This window comes from Thamnophis elegans, chromosome 13 (assembly GCF_009769535.1).
Source record: "Thamnophis elegans isolate rThaEle1 chromosome 13, rThaEle1.pri, whole genome shotgun sequence".
Classification (NCBI taxonomy): domain Eukaryota; kingdom Metazoa; phylum Chordata; class Lepidosauria; order Squamata; family Colubridae; genus Thamnophis; species Thamnophis elegans.
In genome coordinates this window covers 6671779-6691814 of record NC_045553.1, presented here as the reverse complement: position 1 = coordinate 6691814, position 20036 = coordinate 6671779, and the positions used below count along the sequence as shown (strand labels likewise).

The 20036-nt window shown below is 44.7% G+C and overlaps 1 protein-coding gene across 1 annotated transcript in view; it reads left to right on the top strand.

Annotated features, from left to right (window-relative positions):
* KSR2 (kinase suppressor of ras 2) overlaps nt 1–20036 on the top strand; it is a 196156-nt gene that overhangs the window by 158158 nt on the left and 17962 nt on the right. The window contains 2 exon segments of the mRNA XM_032229918.1: nt 9438–9534; nt 15439–15572. Coding sequence (XP_032085809.1) covers nt 9438–9534; nt 15439–15572 — 231 coding nt within the window.

Sequence of the window (20036 nt, the reverse complement as noted above, 5' to 3'; positions counted from 1 at the left end):
AACTCGCCGAGCTTGAAGGAAGTTTTCAAAAGGAAACAACCCACCAAACAGAAACCTGTGAAAAGATCAGGCAGGTGGCTTCTTAATAGGCCCAGGTGTTGCAAGGTAGCAGAGGCACAAAATCTTGAGTACTTACATATGAAAGGCTCCCACGTCTTCATCAGAGAGGCTCTGCGTCTCTCCAATATTTGCTTTTCTTCCTCGTCTGACTGATGAAGACCACTTGGAAAGGTGCTTCAGAAAGATCTGTGCCTCTCTCTCTCTTTTTTTCCTCTTAGACAAACTTTTTCCTCCTCCCCTCCTCCCTAAAAACTACCTTCTTCTGCATTGAATTTGTACTGAACTTACTTGGGGATGCAACTGTTGTTTGTTAATAAAGGCTATTGCCCCAGGATCGAGCCCTTGAAAAGATACCCAAAGGCGCTATTTAAAAAGGCAAGTGGCTGTGTTTCTCTTCTTGAAGATGTTTTGCTTCTCATCCAAGAAGAATAGAATAGAAATAGGAAAGAATAGAATGGAATGGAATGGAATAGGATAGAGTAGAATAGACTAGAATAGATTAATGAATAGAATAGAACAGATTTATGGAATAGAATAATAGAATAGAATGGAATGGAATAGGATAGAGTAGAATAAACTAGAATAGAATAAGGAATAGACTAGAACAGATTAAGGAATAGAACTGATTAAGAAATAGGATAGGATAGGATAGGATAGGATAGGATAGAATAGAATAGAATAGAATAGAATAGAATAGAATAGAATTCTTTATTGGCCAAGTGTGATTGGACACACAAGGAATTTGTCTTTGGTGCAGATGCTCTCAGTGCACATAAAAAAAAGCCAAATACATTCATCACGAATCATAACACACAACACTTAATGATACTCATAGTATACGAATAAGCAATCAAATCATATTAGGAAACAATCAATACAAATTGTAAGGATACAAGCAACAAAGTTACAGTCATGCAGCCATAAGTGGGAGGAGATGGGGGATAGAAATGATGAGAAGACTAATAGTAATAGTAATGCAGCCTTAGTGAATAGTTTGACAGTGCTGAGGGAATTAATGACTAAACCGCACGGAACACTGTTCCCTTCCCACCAAAGGTGGTCCCTATTTTTCTACTTCCATTTTTACGTGCTTATGAAATGCTAGGTTGGCAGAAGCTGGGACAAGTCACAGGAGCTCACTTCTTTACGCAGTGCTAGGGATTCGCACTGCTGAACTGCTGACCTTTCTGATCAACAAGCTCAAACGTCTTAGCCACTGAGCCACCGCATCCCTCACTTACTTTCCCTCCCGGTTCGCAAATGTGAGCGTGCATGTGTTTTGATTGCGTGTGTGGGTTGCACGCATATGCACGGCTTGAAAACGTGCCTAAATAGAACGGTATAGAGCCGGGGTGGGTGAGCAGGCCCACCAACGATTTCCACTACCGATTCAGCTGAACCAATCCGAACCGGCTGAATGCCACTTCTGGAAGAAGATGTTGAGTGCCGAATTATATTTTTAAAAAATCTGTGTGTCCGACCCTTGTGTAGCTTCCCAAATTTCTCTTGTCGAATTAGGGTTGACACCTGCTGTTTTTCAACAGGTCCCTCCCTCGTCTTTACCAATAGACTTCTCCATGCTTGGAAGAACTCTTTCTTTCCAATTTAATCAGTAGAGGCCACCGAGAGGCTTGTTCAATTTGCCTTTTTTTGAGCAACACTTCAGACCAGATTTGCAGGTGTCACCTTAAATGACAGCGTAGTCGATCCTTCAAGACAAAACCAAAGTGGGGAAAAAAGAAAAGAACTTGGGAGATCAAAGCTGACATCCATCCATGCCTACTGGGGGGGAGGGAGGGGGAAAGGAGCAGGTGTGCTTTCTTGGCCTTTGTTCAGCCTTATCTTTGAAGAACATCTAAAGTGAACTTGAGAGCCATTCATACGTGTTCCTTGACTATTATTTCAGGAACTGGAGAGTTTTGCTTGGTCTTGTAAACATGCACACGGATTAACGTGTGTGTCAGACTCTTGCCAGGTTCCCCCAGTGTTTTTATACATGGTTCAATCGTTGTGGAAACTTTTGTATTTTAGGGGAAAGATCCCACCTACTTTTTAACATAGAATGGGATAGAATAAGAGAGTTGGAAGGGAACTTGGAGGTCTTCTAGTCCAACCCACTGCCAAGGCAGGAAACCCTACACCACTTCAGACAAATGGTTGTCCAACATCTTCTTAAAAACTGCCAGTGTTGGAGCATTCACATCTTCTGGAGGCAAGTTGTTCCACTGATTCCAAATATAAAATGTTAAGCTCAGATAGATTTAGAAAAGACTTTTTTTGTTGTTGTTGTCTGACCCATCACGAACCCATGGACAATGTTCCTCCAGGCCTTCCTGTCCTCTACCATCCCCAGGAGTCCATTGAAGCTCACGCTGCTTCAGTGACTCCATCCAGCCACCTCCTTCTCTGCTGTTCCCTTCTTCTTTTGCCCTCCATTGTTTCCAGCATGAGGCTCTTCTCCAGTGAGCCCTTCCTTCTCATTAGGTGGCCAAAGTCTTTGAGTTTCCTCTTAAGGATCTGACCTTAGCAGTCAGGGCTGATCTCCTCTAGGACTGACCAGTTGGATGGCCTTGCAGTCCAAGGGGCTCAATGCAGGAGTCTTCTCCAGCACCAGACTTCAAAGGTCTGTTTTTTTTAATAGTGGCTTCTAAATTTGGGAAGCGTTATTTTAAAAGAGTTCCTCTGGAAATGAAGTAATAGGTGTGTTAGGCAGAAAGCTAATTTTTCTTTTATTTATTAATTCATTTTTATGCCACCCTTCTCACAGATACTGTATTTTGTTACTTGCCCCTAGTTGCTTTCCGTGTTTGGTAGACAATTTTTCCACCATAGAGAGAAAAGCACTTGGGGATCCCAGAGAGTTTAATTTTGTGGAAATTAAAATATTTGTGTGTGTGTGTGTGTGTGTGTGTTGCATTTGTGCTGATAAATAAATAAAGGGAGATTGCAACACAAATGTAACATGGCAACATAAAAAAATGGCTTTCTGCCTGGAGCCGATAGATAGAAAAGGGAAGCAGTATGCTCTCTCCCATATTTGGGCATACCCTGGGTTGTGACAATATGTTTGTGTGTGTGTGTGTGTGTGTGTGTGTGTATAGATAGATAGATAGATAGATAGATGATAGATAGATAGATAGATAGATAGATAGATAGATAGATAGAGACATAGACATAGACATAGATATAGATATATATTTCCCCCTTATAAATTTAATAAAAAACTTTAATAGATAATGAACAGTATCAGCTCCCTTGGCTAACTAAAGGCCCAGGAAAAAGATCAGCATCCTTTAAGCAACCCTTATCTCTGTCCAGTCCTTAGAAATTGTATTTTGTGTATATGTGTGTGCATGTGGTTTGTTTGCTTTCAGAATGAGAATATTAGAGTCAGCAAACTGTCCGTTTTGTGTACTTGTAACTTCACTCAGAGAATGTGGTGAAATGTAGCCTGGATTACCAAGAGGGCAAAGAGACAGCAAAGCTTTGAATGTTTGGTAGGCAGGAAGAAGATTAAAACGGCTCCTCCCTAGCAATTCCCAGAATATATTTGTAGTTATGCAGATAGGCACCGTATTTTTCGGAGTATAAGACACTCCGAAGTATAACACGCACCTAGATTTTGGGGAGGAAAACAAGGGAAAAATATCTGCCTCTGCCTCCCAGCAATTTGCCTCCTTGCAACAAACAGTACAGACAATATACACAGTGTTATATTTCAGACTATACTTGTACAGATGCTGTTAAAACTGATGTGCTTTCTGGAAGTATAGTTATTCTCTGCTATTTAAAAGAATAGCACTTTTTAAAACAATAGCACTGGGCCTCTTCAGATCAAGCATTTATTTTAAAAAACTTCTTCACTTTGTTAAGTTGTCTAGAATAATAATAAAGCTATAATTAATTAAGTCTAATAATTTGAACATTCTATAGGCATTTATAGTGGTTGACTTATCTCCTTGCAACAAATAGTCTGATTAGCACAAGAAAAAAAAATCTGCCTCTGCCTCCCAGCAATTTGCCTCCTGGAGCAAACAGCGAGTTTCACTTTCAATTTCTCCCAATCATCAGCTGTTTCAGGCTGCAGGGATTGTTATAGTCTATTGAAGCCTCTGCAAGCCCCCGTTTGTTTCAAAGAGGTAAATTGCTGGGAGGCAGAAGCCAAATGGTTGGGGCCGGTGGGGCTACATTCAGTGCATAAGATGCATCCAAATTTTCACCCTCTTTTATAGGGGTGGGAAAGGTGCATCTTATACTCTGAAAAATATGGTACTTTAGTCTGGCAAGATCCTGTCTCTAGATGAAGAGCAATAGAGGAAACTGTTCTTAAGTAACTCTGTGCGTTGTTCTTGATTTTTGAGGCCTGACCCAGGGTGCATTCTTTGGGGAATGATATTCAAAATGTCCATCATTCACAGTTTTCAAATAAAATGAAGGGGGGAAAGGATGCCTCTTCAGACACTGTGAAAATGATTTCCTGTCCATTTTTTGCCCCTCCCAGCTTCTGCCACCTGTGACAGCTACCACTCTCTGGTGCAGGCATAACTGTTTATACACAAGGAAATGATAGCAGGGCTTAGTGTCAGGCCCGAAAACCAAGAAGGAAACATAGTGAATCTTCCAAACCGAGGTCTTTATTATATTACAGCTGTAGACGGAATCTTGCCAAACTGAAGTACTTTACTATCTGCACCTACCATATAATTTGAGGGACTATTAGGGAGGGACTGTCTTCATCCTCTTCGTCTCACAGGTCACATGTAGACCGAGCCACCTTTTACTCCTCTGGGATACACCCACTGGTCATCCAGCCTGCTCCATTCCATCACATCTAGGAAGGCTCAGTGTTCTGATCTAGGCTTTCCCAAAAAGCACAAAGCGGATTCCTGGTCCCGTCAAAACCCCTTTTATTAAACGGATGTGAAATTCCTCTCATTCACATTCAGCCAAGGCCAGGCAAACAGTCTTTCAAAGGTGGATTTATGAGCACAGACCTTATCTATCTTGGAGAGCTGCCATGTCAATATTTTCCAAATGAGCTGCTGTGCAAGGAAAGACTTGGCACAGAGTCTCTGAGATCCACGGACAGATCTTCACACTCCTGAAATGAGCGGATGAATGGACGAATGAATTGTTTCCTGCAAAAGCCCCCTCCCCTTTCACTCCTCTTTTATTTCCTATGAGAGGAGGCCATTCACTGTCCAACTGTGGCTTTACTCCCAAGCCGATCCTGATTTCTGAGCTGTTATTTTTTTCTGGCAGCTCTGCGCATGCGCACACTGGGAACAGGCTCCAGGTGTTCCTCTGCCTCACTGCTGTTTAGCTCCAAAGGCAGCTGAGAACTGCCAGGTGGCACGCAGAGCCCTCGTCCGAGCCTTCCCCAGCCTCCAGGACTGGCCCATGTCCCTCCCCAACCTCCTCACTGTCCGACTCTGCTGCCAGCTCTGCTGGCTGCTGGCGAGCCACAACAGTCAGGTTCTTCCAAATATATGCTCTTTTCTCACCACGTGGTAGCTACCTCCTTGGTAGCAACAGTGGCCACAGGGTTTAGCTGCTGCTTGACTCTTCTGCTTGACCCTGGCACCCCTTTTCCCAACACAACTAATACACCCATGGAGAAGTGCGCTCTTTCAGTTTTGCCTGTTTGCCTTGATGTACCTTATACATTAGACCACCTGCATGAACTCCCTCGGGAGACGCTGAGCAGTCCATACCATCTCCAGTTCTTCCTCATTAAATCCCTACCCCACCTTCCGGCGTTTTTGAATTTCCGCCACAGCAGGTCCTGCTAAGGCTTCATTGGCTGCTTGATTTGCAGAATTGTTCAGAGCGGGATGTGACGGCCACACAGGTCGCCCGTCCGCAATGGTCCAACTACCCCATTGTGGTGGAGATGAAGTGTGACGAGAAGCACAAAAGAGACAGTGGGTGGGCTGGAAAGTTTGCTTGCCCCATTGGAGCCGAGCTCCTGCCAGACATCACTAACACTTGTTAGAAAGACAGAAACATTAGAAAAGTCATAAGGAAAACTCCGAGTCATTTCTCTTCCTTCCCCCATTTGGAAAACGAAATAGATATTATTCTGGAAAGCATCTTGGTCTGTATTATGTACCAGGTCAAAAATGGGAGCTGATGTCTACTATTCAATAATATAAAAAGTTCATAGTGGCAGAGGTGGGATTCAGCCGGTTCGGAACAGTTCGGGCCAACCAAATGTTAATTTTAATCTGGTTTGCCAAACTGGTAGTTACAAGGACCGGCTCACTCCACTTACCCCTCCCCTCCCTGAAGTCTCCATGCGGCCCGTTTTGGATGCCAGGTAAGTGCAGGGCCCATTGGAGGCTCTCGGACGGCGAAAAAACGCCTACCAGAAGTACTGGAAGTCTGGAAACAGGTCCGTTTCCAGCCTTCGGGGGGCTTCTGGAGCCCGGGAAGGTCCGTTTCGCCCTCCTGGAGGCTTGAAGAAAGCTTCCGGAGCCGGGGAGGCAAAAACGACTTCCTGCTGGCTTCCCCATTAAGGGGAATGTTATGTTATTCCGTCAGGAGTCGGGGGTTACATTCCCCACGTTAATTGATACAAATGGCCTTGGTACAAAAATTGTTGTCCTACATTACACCCAATTAAAGATCACGACAATGATCTTTATTGGGTTATAGATTTCTGGACCAACTTTTCTCCCTATTTTTTTAAAAAAATATGACTGTTGAATGCGATACCATTCAAGTATTCTGCAGGAGAGCATTACGTTTCACTTTATTCTTTTCTTTTTCCCCATTGTTTTGTCAATTGTGGTACCTTGCTCAGTAGTAGTGAGAGGGATCTTGGAATCCTAGTGGACAACCATTTAAATAGGAGCCAGCCGTGTGCAGCAGCTGCCAAAAAAGCCAACACAGTTTTAGGCTGCATCAACAGAGGGAGAGAAACAAGATCACATGAAGTGTTAATACCACTTTATAAGGCCTTGGTAAGGCCACACTTGGAATACGGTGTCCAGTTTTGTTTGCCATGATGTAGAAAAGACGTGGAGACTCTAGAAAGAGTGCAGAGAAGAGCAACCAAGAGGATGAGGGGACTGGAGGCTAAAACATATGAAGAACAGTTGCAGGAACTGGGTATGTCTAGTTTAATGAAAAGAAGGACTAGGGGAGACAAGATAGCAGCCTTCCAATATCTCAGGATCTGCCACAAAGAAGAGGGAGTCAAGCTATTCTGCAAAGCATCTGAGGGTAGAACAAGAAGCAATGGGTGGAAACTAATCAAGGAGAGAAGCAACTTAGAATTAAGGAGTAAATTCTACTGACAGTTAGAACAATTAATCAGTGGAACAGCTTGCCTCCAGAAGTTGTGAATGCTCCAACACTGGAAGTCTTTAAGAAGATGCTGGATATCCATTTGTCTGAAACGGTATAGGGTTTCCTCCCCAGGCAGGGGGTTGGACTGGAAGACCTCCAAGATCCCTTCCAACTCAGCTATTGTATTGTATAATTCTTTGCCGCTGAGCAATTTATCAGCCTTTGGACCTGGGCTGAAGCCTACTCAGATTCCTCAGTCTAATGAATCTGAAATAGAGTTTAAATCTGAAGGGTGTGGGATGGCGCCGTTGGCAGCGGAGGTGGGCGGCAGAAGGAAGCTGGGACACCTATCCCTTCCGCCGCCTCTCTTACCTCTCGCGGCAGAACCAGATTAAATGCACACCTGCGATTCCCCCAAGCTGCTTTTTTGGGGGGGAGGGTTTATTATCAGGTATTTAGCCTATGCTTCCTCCAGTTGCCCGTCAGGAGCGTAGGTGGGCATGGGAACCAGTGTGTATGTGTGTTTGTGTGTGTTTGTGCCTGCATGCTGGAGAAGGGGGTCTTTTCAATGGGGAAAGAAGTCGAGGCAGCATCCACCCACAGGCTCCATTAAATGATTCAAATGTCAATACAGATTTTAATTGGTTTCAGGGTCCCCTCCTTTCTCCCCCTCCCCACCCCCACCTCCCCCTCCCCAGCACCAGCAGCTGCATTTGGTAATTAAGACTCCGCAAATAGATCTTCTCGGCAGCAGCAAAAGGAAGATGGGCAAATCTCGGCCGGCTGATGGTTTTATTTTATCTTTATTATTTTATTTTATTTTCCTCCCTGCCTTTTGTCAGCCTTATCTTCGTGTGACAAGGCTCTCCTCCGTGATGCAGAGGCGAGTCACTAGTCCTCAGGAGGAGGCTCCCGTAAAAGTAGGCACGGGGGATACAGGCAGATCTCTAAACCTCCCAAATTGAATGGGAGGGTCCTCCCTGTGTAGAACGTTCTCTACAAGGCTCAAAGTGCTAGGAGTTGTTCTGATTGGAAATCCGCCTCTTTTCTTTTTTCTCTTCTTCTCTTTCTCTTCTTTCTTCCCCTCTCTCTTTCTCTCTGTCCCTCCCTCCTTTCCATCCATCCATCCCTTCTTTCTTTCTTTCCCATTCTTTCTATTTTTTTCCCTTTCTCAATTTTTCTATTTCTGTTTGGTTTGTCTATCTTTCTTTCCTTCCTTCCTTCCTTCCTTCTCTCTTTTTCTTTCTCTCTTTCTCTTTACTTCTCTATCTCTTTTTATTCTTTCTTTCCTTCCTTCCTTCCTTCTTTCTCTTTTTTTATTTCTCTCTTTCTCTTTACTTCTCTATCTCTGTTCTTTCTTTCCTTCCTTCCTTCCTTCTTTCTCTCTTTTTCTTTCTCTCTTTCTCTTTACTTCTCTATCTCTTTTTATTCTTTCTTTCTTTCCTTCCTTCCTTCCTTCTTTCTCTCTTTTTATTTCTCTCTTTCTCTTTACTTCTCTATCTCTGTTCTTTCTTTCCTTCCTTCCTTCCTTCTTTCTCTCTTTTTCTTTCTCTCTTTCTCTTTACTTCTCTATCTCTCTTTGTTCTTTCCTACCTTCCTTCCTTCTTTCTCTCGTTCTCTTTTCTTCTCTATCTCTGTCTATGTTCTTTCTTTCTTCCTCATTGTTGCTTTTTTTTCCTCTTCTTCTCTAACTCTAACTTCTTTCTTTCCTTCTTTCTTTTTCTCTTTTTCTTTCTCCCTTTCTTTCTCTCTTCTTCTCTCTCTCTTCCTTCTTTCTTTTTTCTTTTTATTTCTCCCTTTCTTTCGCTTTTCTTCTCTATCTCTGTCTTTGTCCCTTCTTTCTTTCTTTCCTTCTTTCTTTATTTCTTTCTCTCTTTTCTTTATTTCTTTCTCTTTTCTTTCTCTTCCTCTTTTCTTATCTTTATCTCTGTCTTCATCCCTTCTTCCTTCCTTCCTTCCTTCTTTCCTTCTTTCTTTCTTTTTCTTTTCTTTCCCAAACTCACTTTGCAGATTTCACTGCAGGCTTTCCTCTCCTTCCCTGCCTTGCCCCTGTCAGCCACTTAAAATTCTGCTCTCCTTTTCAGCTTGTGCAAAGGACGCACCCTCTACTCGGTGGTGAGAGATGTCAAAACCGTCCTGGATGTCAACAAAACACGACAGATTGCTCAGGAGATTGTCAAGGTAGGGGAGAGGGGGAGGAGGAGGGCTTGCTCTCAGCATGTCCAGGGCAGTCTCCAGCGGGTAATTTCATGCCAGGAGAAGAAATCGCCACTTACAATCCCCAAATCTCGAAGCTGATGTTAAAAAAAAAAAATTCCACCCCGCACATTTAAAGCTCCTGAAACAATGGAACTCCCTTGAAATAATCCATCTGTAAACCCAGAGACAGATGGGCGACCACCACAGATGTTAGTCTTCTTCATCACACTGGCCAGTTGCGGGAAGCTCTTCCCATCCATGACTCGGGGGAGGCACGCGTGGAGCGTTTCCGGGAAAATTCACCCAAGGAAGGTTCCTACCATAGGGGGGCATGGGAACACCTTTGTATCCCCTGAGCGGCGGTGACGCAGTGGTTAGAGTGCAGTACTGCAGGATGCTTCTGCTAACTGCCAGCTGACTGCAATTTGGCAGTTCGAATCTCACCAGACTCGAGGTCGACTCATTGTTCCGTCCTTTCGAGGTGGGTTAAATGAGGACCCAGATTGTTGGAGGGCAAGAGGCTGACTCTGTTAACCACTTAGAAAGGGCTGGAAAGCACTGTGAAGCGATATATATGTCTAAGTGCTATTGCTCCTCCTTTTCTCCTTCCTTCCTTCCTTCCTTCCTTCCTTCCTTCCTTCCTTCCTTCCTTCCTTCGCACTGGTTAAAATGCAATAAACTCTACCCACTGTCAGGAGTTCAATCCTGACCAGCTCAAGGTTGACTCAGCCTTCCATCCTTCCGAGGTCAGTAAAACGAGGAGACCCAGATTGTTGAGGGCCATAGGCTGACTCTTAAATATTCTTACACACTCTCACAAATGCTTACATATTGCTCTTCCTTCCTCCTTTCCTTTCCTCCCCTTCCTTCCCCCTTCCTTCCTTCCTGTGGTTAGAATGCATTTGTGACATTAGTAACATAGTTGTTAAGTGAATCCCGCTTCCCCATTCACATTGTCTGCCCGAAGGTCACAATGGGTGATCACATGACTCCGGGACGTGCAACCATCGTAAATATGAACCACTTGCTAAGCGTCTGAATTTCAAGCACGTAACCATGGGGATGCGATGATGGTCGTAAGCGTGAAAAACATTTTTTGTTTGTTTCCCGGTGCGTATTATTTACATATATTTACATGTGCTATAGTACGTTAAGTGTGCAGTAGCATTAGATGTAAAAAAAAAAAAAAAACTCTCTGCTCATCTTAATTAAAAAGCATCTGTTTGCTCAGAATTCTACCAGATATGGGATAAATAGGTGGATGGAGGAAAGAAACACGAATCAGTGAAGGAATATAACAAAACTCAAAAAATAATAGTTATGAGTAAAACAAGAGGGTTACGAATGGTGAAATCCAAATGAAATACAATAGAAGGGGAAATAATATAAGGTGAGCGGTATTGATTGATAATTGCTATTAGAAAGAACAAGAAGCTCCTGTTCGTATTGTATTGTGTAAATGTGGTGTACGTCTAACTTTTGTGTGTGTGTGTGTGTATTTGACATGTTTGTTAATAAAAAAAAAGAATCTGATTGCTAATAATGCTAATCATCATCTGAGTCTTCGGCGAGTCGTAATCTTTTTGGCCAGGAGAGCATCAAATAACGGCAAAGCACGATTAAAATGTGACACCTCTGTAGGTGTCTGGTACAAATGCTTTCCTGTTTAGTACACTGCCAGCTAGGGTGGCCTAATAAGACCAGCTCTACCTGACGGGCTATGTCAAATTCATGCTGCCATATGACAACCATCATACCTGGAAGCTCCAGGGCAAAAAGGCTGCTACCGGAGAAACCACACTGAACCAACTCCCTCCGGATCCCGGATTTCCAAGAAGAGGAGACGTTATCCGAAGCAATCTGAAGCAATTCCTGGGAAACCGAAGCTGAAGTCAAAAGCTAGAACCAGCGTATACAGGTCCTAAAATTCGATGGGATGGGCCCCGTTTTTTGGAACCTTGGAGCTAAGCACTCCGAGGTAAAGAAGGGACGTGGTGGCTTGGGGGCTAAGATGCTGAGCTCATCGATCAGAAAGGTTGGTGGTTCGGTGGTTCGAATCCCCAGTGCCTGTAACTGAGTGAGCTCCCATGACTTGCCCCAGATTCTGCCAACCTAGCCATTGGAAAGCACATTAAAAACACAAAAACATTTATTTAAAAAAAAAACACAAGTAGAAAAATAGGAACCACCTTTGGTGGGAAGGGAACAGCGTTCCGTGCGCCTTCGGCGTTGAGTCATGCCGGCCACATGACCACAGACAGGGCTGGCTCTTCGGCTTTGAAACGGAGATGATCACCGCCCCCTAGAGTCAGAAACGACTAGGACATATGTGCGAGGGGAACCTTTACCTTTACCCTATACAATGAATTTAGCTCCATAACTCATCTTCTCTGGACCGCTGTTGAAGTAACGGAGTAGGAACCGTTGAGCAATGATAAGGTGGGAGGAACTGGTTCTGGACCATTTCTGCTTCTGCATCAAGGGGAAGAACACAGCTTCGTGGAGATGTCTTTGGATCATTCCACGTCTTCTTTCTAGAACAAGTGCATTCCTACGGAAATATATTCTACATTAAGATGATGTGTGTAAAGATTTGTTTTAAACCCTGCAATCCAGAAGGGGGCACTAGCAAGTCATCCCCAGGGCAGAGGAACCCTGAGGCTCTACAACCCTTTTTGGATTTAGACAAAGTCTTCTCTTTTTTTTTTTTTGCTAGAGCACTTTCCTAAAACGGTTTACAGGGAGAATTGGAATGAGGAGGGTGTATCCAAAATGAAATGGACATTTATACTCTCATTCTACATGTGTGCCCCTCCTCCAATGTTCCACTAACTCTTAATAGCAATAGCACTTGGACTTATATATTGCTTCACAGTGTTTTACAACTTTCTCTAAGCAGTCAGCCTCTTGCTCCCAACAATCTGGGTCCTTGTTTTACCAACCTTGGAAAGAGGGAAGGCTGAGTCAACCTTGAGCCGGTCAGGATTGAACTCTTGGCAGTGAGCAGAGTTAGCCTGCAATATAGTGCATTCTAACCATGGTAGGGAGGAAGGAAGGAAGGCCAATAGACTCATAGACCACTTCACAGTGCTTTCCAGCCCTCTCTAAGCGCTTTACAGAGTCAGTCTATTGCCCCCAACAATCTGGGTCCTCATTTTACCGACCTCGGAAGGATGGAATGATGAGTCAACCTTGAGCTGGTCAGGATCGAACTCCTGGCAGTGGGGCAGAGTTAGCCTACAATACTGCATTCTAACCACTGTGCATCATGGGTGGGTGGGTGGGTGGGTGGGTGGAAGACAGGAAGGAAGGAAGGAAGGAAGGAAGGAAGGAAGGAATAGCAATAGCACTTAGATTTATATCCCGCTTCACAGTGCTTTCCAGCCGTCTCTAAGTGGTTTACAGAGTCAGCCTCTTGCCCCCAACAATCTGGGTCCTCATCTTACCGACCTCGGAAGGATGGAATGATGAGTCAACCTTGAGCTGGTCAGGATCGAACTCCTGGCAGTGGGGCAGAGTTAGCCTACAATACTGCATTCTAACCACTGTGCATCATGGGTTGGTGGGTGGGTGGGTGGAAGGAAGGAAGGAATAGCAATAGCACTTAGATTTATATCCCGCTTCACAGTGCTTTCCAGCCGTCTCTAAGTGGTTTACAGAGTCAGCCTCTTGCCCCCAACAATCTGGGTCCTCATCTTACCGACCTCGGAAGGATGGAATGATAAGTCAACCTTGAGCTGGTCAGGATCGAACTCCTGGCAGCGAGCAGACTTAGCCTGCAATACTGCATTCTAACCATGCAAAGGAGGGAGGGAGGGAAGAAAGGAAAAGAAGGAAGGAAGGAAGGCCAATAGACTCATAGACCACTTCACAGTGCTTTTACAGCCCTCTCTAGGCGATTTACAGAGTTATGGCCTCTTTCCCCCAACAATCTGGGTCCTCATTTTACCCACCTCAGAAGGATGGAAGGCTGAGTCAATCTTGAGCCGGTCAGGATCGAACACCTGACAGTGGGCAGAATCAGCCTGCAGATAATGCAGTCTAACCACTGATCCACTCCAGTTATAAAGTTTATGAAGGCATAGCGAACAAAAAACTGCAATTCACAGAGGCTGCTCCAATAGAGATGGAGCCCATTGAAAATGATATCAAGCCATGCCGTCATCGGACAATTTCAGACGGCAGCTGGAAATAGCGGTGCAATTCTCTGCCCCTTCTCCCAAAAAGACTTGCCCTTAGGAGATTAGGCTTGGAAGGCTACTCCTTGGGACAAGTCCTATGAGTCATGTCTCTATTTATGGTGAGCCAGGTTCTCTGACCTTCTGCCTCAAACACAGTGCTACCAAAGGCTCATGGGCCTTTGGGCAGCATCTATTTGGACATTCCTATAAATTCTTGATGAATGCCTGGAGGAGAGACAAAACTAGCCAGTGTAGCTAAGAAGCCCGTGACTCACATTCTCTCAAGACATGTCTCTTTCTTCCACAAGACCAACGCCGGTAGGGCTTGCGATGGCAGCGTGTGTGAGTGCTGACTTTTTTATAGAGGAGAAAGGGTCGTGACAAATCGCCCTGTCTCCACATCCATTATGTTTCTAAACCATCAACGTCAGCATTGCCAGCAAGCCATTGGGTGGATTCGAGATTGCAGTGGGGGCAGTTGAGTGGAGAGCGATCCATCTTCACCTTCTGAGCACTGGAGAGTTTCCCTGAGTGATGAGTTCTCAACTCACCCAACTCCAAGGAATCTTTATAATCGTCACCCGTCACTGCTGCAAGGCACTTCAGGGTCACCTGAGTAGTATTGCTTTTCTTCTTCTTCTTCTTCTTCTTCTTCTTCTTCTTCTTCTTCTTCTTCTTCTTCTTCTTCTTCTTCTTCTTCTTCTTCTTCTTCTTCTTCTTCTTCTTCTTCCCTCTTCTTCTCTTCCACCTCTTCTCCTCCTCCTCTTCCTCTTCCTCCTCCTCCTCCAATATGAGCAGAATTCTCCTTTCCTCTTTCTGTTCTCTATTATGAAACCACCTTCTTCTTCTTCTTCTTCTTCTTCTTCTTCTTCTTCTTCTTCTTCTTCTTCTCCTCCTCCTCCTCCTCCTTCTCCTCCTCCTTCTCCTTCCTATTCTTCCTATTCTACTACTACTTCTCCTCCTCTTCCTCCTCTTCTTCTCTTCCTCCTCTTCTCCTCCACCTCCTCCAATATGAGCAGAAGTCTCCTTTCCTCTTTCTATTCTCTATTATGAAACCTTCTTCTTTTTCTTCTTCCTATTCTTCTTCTACTACTTCTCCTCCTCCTCTTCCTCCTCCTCCTCCTCCAATATGAGCAGAATTCTCCTTTCCTCTTTCTGTTCTCTATTATGAAACCTTCTTCTTTTTCTTCTTCTTCCTCTTCTTCTTCTTCTTTTTCTTCTTCTTCTCCTTCTTCCTATTCTTCCTATTCTTTTTCTACTACTTCTCCTCCTCCTCCTCCTCCTCTCCTCCTCCTCCTCCTCCTCCAATATGAGCAGAATTCTCCTTTCCTCTTTCTGTTCTCTATTATGAAACCTCCTCCTCTTCCTTCTCCTTCTTCCTATTCTTCTACTACTTCTCCTCTTCTTCTTCCTTCTCTTCTTCTTCTCTTCTTCTTCTCTTCCTCCTCCTCTTCTTCCTCCTCCTCCTCTTCTCCTTCTCCTCCTCTTCCTCCTCCTCTTCCTCCTCCTCCTCTTCCTCCTCCTCCTCCTCCTCCTCCTCCAAACAGGGGTTTGGAGACCCCTGTTCCAGATCAACCAACATCTAACATGGGTCCCAAAAAGGTCTTAGGTTTTTTTGGGGGGTGTGGTGTATAAATCTAAGAATTGTTTTAAAATGGCACAGAAGCCTTTCTGCAACTCTTCACTCCGTTCCCTTACCTTACAGGGAATGGGCTACCTGCACGCAAAGGGAATTCTCCACAAAGATCTCAAATCTAAGAATATCTTCTACGACAACGGGAAAGTGGTGATCACAGATTTTGGCCTCTTCACTATATCTGGAGTTCTGCAAAAGGGCAGGTACGCAGGAGAACATCCTCACTATCAGGGGTGGGCTGCTATGGGTTCACCCAGTTTCGGGATAACCCATAGCTAACATTATATGGCTGGTTCGGAGAACTTCCAAATCCCAACCCTGGCTGGCCACGCCCACCACGGCCCTCCCAGGAGTCTCCACCCGGCTTGTTTTGGATGCGAGGTAAGTGTAGGGCATGCGGGGGCCTCGTGAGTTCTCGGTATGGCCTGTTTTGGCTGGCAGACCTGCCATCGTCCGGTCCTTTGATATTTTGAGGCCGGCCCCTGGTGTCAGCGTTCCAAATATCATCCATGATTAAATCAGAGTCCAAGTCATAGCTTCCATCAAAGTTCCAATTTAATAAGAGAGACATGTTGGTACAATCTGTGGAAAACCCGAATCTGAAAGCTTCCTGGGTTTTCCCCACCCAGTTGAAAGTTCATGATCTTGTCCCCACACCCACAAGTCGATCACACAGTCCAATCTTCCTCTTGCCACGCTGGCATTTCCACCCATCTAGTTCCGGTCAGGTACAGAGGTGCGGAGACAAAGGATGACCTTGGTCTTCTAGAAAGGAATGTTTTATTTTGACAACAACACATTCTACAATTCTACTCCTTATTATTCCCCCTCCCAATTACCCCAGTAATGAAACAGCATAGTAAAATACGGGAGAATGTGGCAGGCCAAAGATCTTAAAAAAAATATGACTGCAGGCCTGACAGGCAGCCTCTCCTCAGAAGGAATATGACTGCAGGCCAGGTTTGGCCTGCAGGCCTTGAGTTTGAGACTCCTGTTCTAGGGCATGACTCCCATGGAATTGAGATCCGGCAAATTTCACAACACATTTGATGACCTAAACATAATCCTAAAATCGTTTGTGACATCATACACAATGTCATCAAGACCCTTCCCAAGCAGGAGCTCCCTTTCTTCTCACTTCCCGCATTCAGTCTTTCTCCCTAGGAATTTAATTAATTTGTTTCAAGAACTGGGTTTTTTTTTTAGGCGAATTTCATCGCCTGCAGTCTCCGATTTAGATGTAACGTTGTACTTGCAGGTTCTTTCCCAAATTAAAAAAAAAACCAGAAAAGAAAAGAAAGAAAAGAAAAAGGAATGGAATTAAACCCCAGCTATTGTGCAGATTTTCCTTGCAGTTAATTATTGCTTTATTGCAAAGCCGCCTGTGAGATAAATCACACATTTTAATCTTCCCGTAATTATGGTGTGTCAAAGGCACTTGGATTTAAAAAAGAGATAATGGCCTGCTTATTTTTCTTTCTTTCTGTCCCCCTCCTTCTCTGAGGTGTATCAATTGTCAGGTCGAAGTGGTTAACTGTACTCTGTGTAGGTTTAATATTTTCTTATTCCGCTTTCCCCCCCCTCCCCACAAAAAATTGATGGTCTATTTATACCCTCTCCAGGTTTATCATATAATTAGTTATTTATTTAAAGCAATTTTATCCTGCTGTTTGGTACGAGAGAGACATCCAGATATTAGAACTGAGGAGTTTCTAACTTTAAATACGTGGTCAAAACAAAATCATATGGAAAGGGGACAGAGAGGGAGGAAAAAGAAAACTCATTTTGTCCAAAGTTTTTAAAAGTTATAAAAAGTTTTCCCTAGCTATTCTGGGATCACGGTTTGTGAGAATGCACCATAAATGAACATCTTGCCTCCAGAAGTTGTAAAGACTCCAACCAATTTTGTTGTATTTATTTTGCCCAATAACAATAAATACTATACTATACTGGAAGTTTTTAAGAAGAGATTGGATAACCATTTGTCTGAAATGGTGTTGGGTTTCCTGCCTGAGCATGGGGTTGGACTAGAAGACCTCCAAAGTCCCTTCCAACTCTTATTGTTCTGTTCCATTCCATTCCCTATTCACTGTTCTGTTCTGTTCTACCATATTTCCCTGGAATTAAGAAAGGGTCTTATTTTATTTTGACCCCCGAACTTGGCCTTATTTTCGGGGAGGTCTTATTATTTTTGAGGTACAGGAGGCGGTGAGCGTGGTCACCTCACGGCTGCTGCTGCGTTGCAATATTTTCAGAGAGGGCTTATTTTGGGGGGAAGGCTTATTTTAGTGCATGCGCTCAAAAGCCTGATGGGGCTTATTGTCCGGGGAGGTCTTATTTTCAGGGAAACAGGGTAAGCCATCTCATTCTAAATCAGCACTTGGATATGAGTGCCAAAGATGCCTGGAAGAACAACCTGTCAAAGCCCGTCAATACTTCATCGCAAAAAGAAGGCAGGGTGGTAGAATCTCTAGCTAAAGTAGAGAGGGGAGCAGCAATAGTACTTAAGACTTATATATCGCTTCACAGTGCTTCCCAGCCCTCTCTAAGCGGTTTGCAGTATCAGCCTCTTGAGCCCCAACAATCTGGGCCCTCATTTTACCCACCTCAGAAGGATGGAAGGCTGAGTCAACCTTGAGCCAGTCAGGATCGAACTGCTGACAGTGGGCAGAATTAGCCTGGAATACTGCATTCTAACTATTGCACAACGAAGGAAGGAAGGAAGGAAGGAAGGAAGGAAGGAAGGAAGGAAGGACAATAGCAATAGCACTTAGACTTATATACTGCTTCACGGTGCTTCCCAGCCCTCTCTAAGCAGTTTACAGAGTCAGCCTTTTGCCCCCAACAATCTGGCTTCTCATTTTATCCATCTCGGAAGGATGAAAGGCTGAGTCAACTTTGAGCCTGGTGAGATTCAATCTGCCAAATTGCAGGCAGCCGGCAGTCAGCCGAAATAGCTTGTAGTACTGCACTCTAACCACTGCGCCCCCACGGCTCATAAGTAAGAGTAGAGAGTAGAGCGGGGGGAGGTTAGTCCAGCTTGGAGTCACTCCACGGAAGGAGGTGACAGAGGCCAGACTTTTGAAGCCTTTATCTGCCTGTTAGTCTGGTGAGATCCTTGTAAGAGAAGAAGAGCAATAAAGAAACCACTTTGACCTGCTCATGGAATTGTTCTGGTTCCTTGCACCTGACAGGCAGGTGTATAAGCTCTGCCCTCCACACTGCTGATCCACCCTGCTTTAAATGCAACATCCAGGTAAGGAAGGCACACCTGTCATCCAGGAGATGGATGAGCTTTCCTTCTTTTTTTTTTTTCATGCTCTTCTCTCCCACACGTTGCAACCAGCCTCAAAGCTAGCGCTGGGTTCACAATGAGATGCTCATGATTGGTTTCGTTTCATTCTCGATGGATGGGAGGGAGTCTGGGGTTTGAGTGACCCTCTGATTCTTCTGCTCAGTCGCCCAAGAAGTGGTACCAATCAATTTAGCTCCAATTTCCCAATGAATCTGGGTTGCCTATTATTAATTAGAAGGAAAACAACTAACTCCCAAAATAACAGGGAGCGAACGAGCGAACGAGCGAGCAAGGAAGGAAGGAAGGAAGGAAAGGAAGGAAGGAAGGAAGGAAGGAAGATGGAGAAGGTGGAAGGAAGAAGGGGAGGGGTGGAGGAAGAAAGGGAGGGAGGAAGATGGAAAGGGAGGGAGTGGAAAGTGAGGAAGGGGGATAAAAATGGAGAGGGAGGGAGGAAGGGAAGGAAGAAAGAAAGAAGGGAAGAGGGAGAGGGAGGGACGGAGGAAAGGAAGGAAGGAAAAACAGAAGGGAAAAGGGAGAGGGAGGGAGGAAGATGGAGAGGGAGGGAGGAAGGAAGGAAGATGGAGAGGAAGGGTGTAGAAAGGGCAGGAGGGATTTCACCTGCAGTAGCTGGCATTGTCTTCTTCTAGCTGGTTGCTTTCCATACACTTGGTTTTAGCCACACTGACTCAGAGTGAGGATCTCCTTCTGCTGAGAAAACATTGAATTTCAAACAGTCAATTTCGAGGTCTACCCAGGGTGGCCCTTCTGTCGGGTGAGGTTGGTCCTTCAACTTCACCTGACAAATGGGCATCATGGTGGTGCAGTGGTTAGAATGCAGCACTGCAGGCTAATTCTGTTGACTGCACAGTGCCAGCTGTTCCATTCTGACCGGCTCAAGGTTGACTCAGCCTTCCGTCCTTCCGAGATGGGTAAAATGAGGACCCAGATCATTGGGGGCAAGAGGCTGACTCTGTAAACTGCTTAGAGAGGGCCGTAAAGCACTGTGAAGCAGTCTATAAGTCCAGGTGCTATTGCTGTCATGACTCAGGGAGGGAGGAGGAGTATCACTTGCAGAGCGCAAATCTGCAAACATCTGTCTTCCCCCTCCCCTGCCCACTCCCACCCTACGCTACCCCCTTTCTCCTCTGATGAGTCAGACATAGCACAGGCTACAGAAGGCAGGAACCCCCTGTGTGATTTGTGCATTGTGATTCTCGGCCTCTGCCTGAGTCCAATCAAATGGCATCTTTCTGTTTATTTGTTCTTACTCCAGAGAGAAAATTGCTGGTTTCCTCCCCCCCTCCCCCCAAGAAGCAGAGGCGCCAATTAGTTGTAGTTTTGTAGTTTTATTAGAATTTGTAGGCCGCCCTTT